The 6,095-nt window shown below is 31.1% G+C and overlaps 1 protein-coding gene across 1 annotated transcript; it reads right to left on the reverse strand.

The window, feature by feature from the left end:
• Positions 1 to 1,361: 1,361 nt before the first annotated feature.
• Positions 1,362 to 3,134, reverse strand: LOC114712192 (MLP-like protein 28). Its single transcript, XM_028896665.1, has 3 exons — positions 2,898 to 3,134; positions 2,324 to 2,788; positions 1,362 to 1,832 (listed from the first exon to the last, which is right to left on the reverse strand). The coding sequence occupies exons 1-3, from the start codon at positions 3,085 to 3,087 to the stop codon at positions 1,567 to 1,569; spliced, it is 921 nt and encodes a 306-aa protein (XP_028752498.1). The 5' UTR covers positions 3,088 to 3,134; the 3' UTR covers positions 1,362 to 1,566.
• Positions 3,135 to 6,095: the final 2,961 nt, after the last annotated feature.

Genomic DNA, 6,095 nt, shown 5'->3' on the forward strand with positions numbered 1-6,095 from the left:
ATATGAATATAAAATATGAAAATTAATTAGTAAAATTGTGGATTACAGCTACCTCTGCTATTAACTCCTAAGGCTTTGGCAAGAAAATAACAAACATTCAGTTATTATTATCTTTACCTACAGTTTGAAACTTGTAGCCCCAATGGCCTAGCCTCAAAGTTCAATCAATTTGGTTAAATTAATAAGTAATGGTCAAATAATACACTCTAATAGGCAAATAAATGAATAAAAATTTGATACTATGGAAGAGTGCAAGCAACAAAAAAAAAACAATTTTTTTGGGTCAAAATTAAAAGGGATAGTGGTTGAAAAATAATATTATAATATATATAAGACTAAAGTATACATTTGGTCCTTTAACTTTGTATAAGGTTTCAATTTGGTCCCTTAACTTTAAAAAGCATACATTTGGTCCTTTAACCCTAAAATCATTAGGTTTCAATGATTTTTTTTTTTTTGTAAAAATCATGGATGTTTTGAAAATTAAACTTAACATGTTAGTACTTGAGAATATTTTATCAACGTTTAAGATCTTAATCTCATCATTTTTTTAAAAATTTTTAGAGTTAAAGAGCTAAAAGTATGCTTTTTAAAGTTGACGAACCAAATTGAAACCTTGTACAAAGTTAAAAGATCAAATGTATACTTTAGCCTATATATAATTATATATTTTTTCTAATAGGGCCAAATATGCAGGCCTGTGATAAGCCGAGCTCAAAAATACCCATTTTTGTTTGGTTCTCTTTTTATTAGACCAAGTTGGGCATTTTTTTTTTGTAGGCATAACAGGCATTTGCGCCTCATGAACACTTCTATTACTCATGTAAATAACTTTTCACTAGCTTCTCGATATTTGTTATAAGGGTAAGTTTGGAAAATTTTATATTTTTTGAACACATTTAATGATATAATTACTATTTCTTGATTCGTGTGAATTAGCTTGTTAACCCTTTGTGATATGGACAAGAGGGAGTACTGTTTGAGCCATTTTTTTAGATAAAACTGATCTACTGTTAAAACCAAACCCATTGACCCTTTCCTACTGACTCTAGCTGTATAATTTCTTTCGTTTTATATATAATTGATTGTTATATATATATATATATATATAAGAATACATCTTATTATAATAAACAGACTCGTTATTAGAAGGCAAGCTCCCTTGTGAGTGAAAATTCACAAATTCAATCCTGTTTATAAGTTCAAGCCGTCAGTATTTGCCAAAAAAAAATTATTAAAAAGTAAGCAGAAATTGACAAAGTTGATAATCATAAAGTGCACTTGATATATATATATATATATATATATATATATATAACAACCAATCAAAACATACTCATTCAATCATGAATAATCTCAAGTCTTCCATCACACACATACACAAGAATAGCAGCTACCATAATTGCAGTACATAAGAACAAGCTCCTCGTCATTAAGCATTACAACTTATGACTGAACCTGTTTTTATTCATATATTACTTATGACAATAAGCACTTTATTAGGACTTGAATTAAGATTCGAATCCCACGATATACCCACCGTATGTTATCTCGATGGGGTGGGCACTAGAGGGCAAGATGAGAACCCATGTCTCTGGTAACATCAGCAACCAACTTTGTGAGAGTGTGAGGATCAGGAATGTGATCTTTCAGCTTCTCATATTCCATGGTGATGTGCACCAAACTCCCTTTATCCTTTGGAGTTGCCTGCAGCGTTATGTCCATGCTCTTGAAATCCTTCAGGATATCTCCCTCCACAACTCTGAAAGTGATCAAATTCTTGCTCGCATCTACGGCATGGATCTTCTCCTTGGCCACACAGTTTTTCCCTTCTGTTAATTCATCACAATACTAGTTCAGTATCATGTTCAAAGGGATGCTCATTAATTCTTTGAACTTGTAGGGTAAAAATGAAAAGGAAAATGGCGACTTGGCACCTTATAAGAAGAATAAAGCAGAAATAACTATGATGTTCCAAAGAAAGAATATGATTACCAAAAGGTCCAAATGACAAATAAGCAGCATAGATCTTCTTGTCATATTTTCGGTACTGAAACTTATCATTCACTTATTATTGGTAATTATGTTCCTTCCCAATAAATAACAATGAAGGACATCATTATTGACTCGGATCGGAAATAACTGCAACTCGGTTATAAATCACGAGGACTCAATCAAAAGCAGCACTTCACTCTTCGAAGTGTCGTTTTCCCAGAAGAAAACCAGGAGAAGTACTGAAGAGAAAGTGTACATACCTACCTTACTCTCCCTCTCTACACACACACAAACACACACACGCATAAATGAGTAGTTGAGTACTTACCATGAACATAGTGCCAGGTAATGACAGAACCGAGTTTGCCCCAGTTTGCATCTGTAGCAACATGTTGAACGTTGGCAGGAGAAATATTAGGAATGTGGTGTGGCTTGGAGGTCATCAATTCATGAAACTTGTCTGCAGAAGCATCAATGTGAACATCAACTTCCACCTTCCCAAATAACTGTTCCTCATGATCGCCTTGTCCTTGTGTGAGGTGTGAATCAATGTCTCTGCTAACCTCGGATGCGAGCTGCATCAGAGAATGAGGATCTGGGATTTGTCCCTGAAGCTTTTCGTACTCAAAAGTCCATTGAACCGCACATCCCTTTTCCTTTGGAATGGCTTGAATCGTGGCTTTGAAGCTCTTGAGATGTTCAAGTACATCGCCTTCTGTTATCTTCAAAGTGATTGAGTTCTTTGCTGGGTCTATTGCTTCAATCACAGTCTTGGCCACGCAGGTCTTCCCATCTACGTGCAGTCACAACTAATATCAGTCATTTGATCTGATAATATACATATCATATAGTGAAGCTTATTCAATCTCGACATGATACTGATAAATTAAAATTTAGCTTACCAAGAACATAATTCCAGACAAGGACAGAGCCAACCTCTCCGAAACGACCTTGATGCTTAGTCACAGCCTTGACTTTCCCAGGACCAAGGTTGGCAATGTGATGAGGATTGTTGCTGAACATTTCATGAAACTTCTCAGCAGAAGCATTAAGGTGAACATCTGCTTCAAGCTTCCCGAATAAGTGAGCCATCTTTCTTTCTTTTCTGTTTGTGGTGATCGATATATAATGCAAACCCTAATTCAAATGCACAACGAAGGCTTAGGCCTTAGCCCTTTATATAGGAAATTTGAGCTAGTTCGAAGGGTCCTTATGTAATAAATATCAACAGTACGTAGTCCCCATGACCTGGTTCGCAATGAATATTTTTCCCTTCTTTTCTTTACAAATGTAGTCTATTTTAGATTAATTTTAATCTTTTACACATATAGCATTGCCAGATCTTACGCGTCATCAATATCAACATGAATTATTGCACCCAAGGTGGTTGACCTCATCAGGTGTTCTACTGTACAAAGATATCATGATAGGGGTGTTTTTGTGATGATTGGGGATTATTTTAATTTAAAAGGCCATAATAAATATTTGACGATTAAAAAAAAGTTCAATAATCTGCCTTACACTGACGGCACGGAAGATGATTAAAATTTTGAATAAAATTTTATCCTTTAATTTATTTGAATGGTTCAGGTTTATGTAAAACTCATTATTCATAGAAAAAATTGTTATGAGTACTTTAAACTCATCAGATCTGGACCATTTAAAACTTATTTGAACAGTTCATATTTTAAATTTTAATGAATTATTTTTAAATAGAAAAATATTTTTAAAAAAAATAGTAGTTAAGAGATTATCTTTACTCTATAGCATATACCTATTAAAATAATTATTTTAAATAAATAAAAATAAAAATTAAATCTAAACCATCCAATAAATAATTCAAATTTGATGAGCTTAGAATGAGTATGGGAGTAGTTTAGAATGAGTATATACTAACCTCAATCCTAATTATAAGACCTCATTTATAGTCTACAAATGAGGTCTTATAATTAGAACCAAAAGTGATATAATTTATTTTCAAATTCTATGCAGCATAGCTAGTAGATCATTTACATCATTTAATTTTTCCCCCGACAATTTTGTTGAGCTATCATCAAAAGCACTCAATAATATAAAGAAAATTTAGACATAAAAAAGGGGGCTGACAATAGATGTACGTTGCTTTATATTATCTTCGGTCCTTAATATAAGAGTTAGTTAACTAATTTGAGAAAATTAGAAAAATTGTTAAGTTAATTATTTATACTAAATTGGTCTTGTTCTCCCTAAAATATCCTTATTAATAATTTGTATTAGCGAGAACTACTATTTGATAAAATATTTAACATGTACAATTACTATAAGAATTACTTTGAAAAAAATAGATAAATATAAAGGACATAATAGATAGGGGTCTTATATTTAGGATCAAATTAAAAATTAAACTAATTTTTATATTAAAAATTGGAGGTAATATATGAGCTCCCTCTCAAGAGATAAGTTAGCAATAAAGAATGAACCCACTTGTCTTTTGATGTGGTTCACAATGCCTTCAACTCATATCGACATTCACAAAAACGGGGGAAAAAAAAATTAAGCCCAATGCGCCTTCGCTTTATTTTGGGTTTGTTTACATTAAGTTTTGTAATTTTTTTTCTGAGTTAAATTTAAATATCATTGGGGCGATTAAAGATGGTTCTCTTAAAAATGTTTTCTCAATTCATAAAAATTTAACCACCGGCCGTTTGGCCTAATGATATGCGTGTGTGGGGTGTGTGCGCGGGTTCGATCCTGCCCCTTGTAACAAAAAAAAAAATTCATATAAATTTAAACTCAAGTCCTCGTGTTTAAGCAATTAAAACTCCTTTCACTAGAACCAATACATATTGGTTGCCAAATTCTGATTGATTTTTCCAAACTAAATTAGAATGAAAATTAATTAGTATAATGTAATTTATATTTAAATATGATTTCATAAAAAAAAAAAAAGTTCCCCGTTAACTTATTTATATGATATATTTTATGAAAACTGAAATTAGAATAAAAAATAGTTTAAGGGTACGTTGGGCCACATTACTTATAATTTATAAATATCATGATTTTTATAAAAGTTTACACACATGTTAATTTGTTGATTCATATTAAGTAGAATATTGACACAGTCTGTAAAAATAGTTTAAATTGAAAGGATTTATAAATATTGACATTAATGTCTACCCAACATATATCTAGCTTCGTCAGGATTTAGGTTTTAGGACAATAATTCAAGTCACAAGAAATTAAACTAACAATGCAAAGGATATCACTGCTGGTAAAAAACAAAAATGCAAAGAATATCACTCTCTCCGGTCCTCAAATATAAAAACTAGCTAGTGGGATGTTTATTTTAGTTTTAAGTATAATGTATTAATTCAAAAAAGAAATTAAAACCGAAATACCTAGCTAGTTATACATGTTACATGTCCATGACTTTGATGTTTGTATTTACAGCACAATTATATATATTTTTTATTATTCACATGTATCATTTTATTGGAAGTAATTCTGTTCAAAATATGTTTAGGTATTAAATATGAGTACTTTTTTTAATATATATATATATATAATATACATATATATGGTGTCAAATAAAGTTCAGATTTTAATTTCATCACTTTCGATCGAATAAAAATAAATTTTAAAAAAGAAAGGGGGGGGGAGACGGACATTAGCTGGCGAAAACTGCTTGAATGGGACCTACTCTTGAGTTGAATTAGTGGAATCAGGGAAATTAAGTGATCCACAGAAATGATTAGGGAACACTGGGTCCAAGGTCAGAACTACTAATATTATCTACCATTCAATGTTTAGTTTTGAAACACGGGACGTCACCTATATTTGACTTGATTTGATTTGATTTGATTTCATTTGGAGACATGTTTTTTTGTGTGTGGCAATTATAAGCTTGTTTGGAAAAACGTTTAAAACGCTTATAAACACATTTTATGTAAATTGAGATAAAATTTATCTTACATATTTATCTCGTATTTCATAAATTATGATTAAAATATTACTTATAAGCTATTCTAAATAAACACTATATTATGATCAAGTATTATGATCAAGTAAGTTAGTTTTTGATTATAAAAACTGGTTTGTAGCATAAATTATACTATAAATTG

This window comes from Neltuma alba, unplaced genomic scaffold, assembly GCF_004799145.2.
Source record: "Neltuma alba isolate B1F8T4 unplaced genomic scaffold, ASM479914v2 tig00011340_pilon, whole genome shotgun sequence".
Classification (NCBI taxonomy): Eukaryota; Viridiplantae; Streptophyta; class Magnoliopsida; order Fabales; family Fabaceae; genus Neltuma; species Neltuma alba.

What these genes read in the sequence shown, in the direction of transcription:
- LOC114712192 (XM_028896665.1), bottom strand. Translation starts at nt 3,087, where the DNA reads ATGGCTCACTTATTCGGGAAGCTTGAAGCAGATGTTCACCTTAATGCT. An exon ending in TGTCTGGAATTATGTTCTTG is followed by an intron (nt 2,789 to 2,897) that starts GTAAGCTAAATT and finishes GACTGCACGTAG; the next exon opens with ATGGGAAGACCTGCGTGGCC. An exon ending in TACCTGGCACTATGTTCATG is followed by an intron (nt 1,833 to 2,323) that starts GTAAGTACTCAA and finishes ATGAATTAACAG; the next exon opens with AAGGGAAAAACTGTGTGGCC.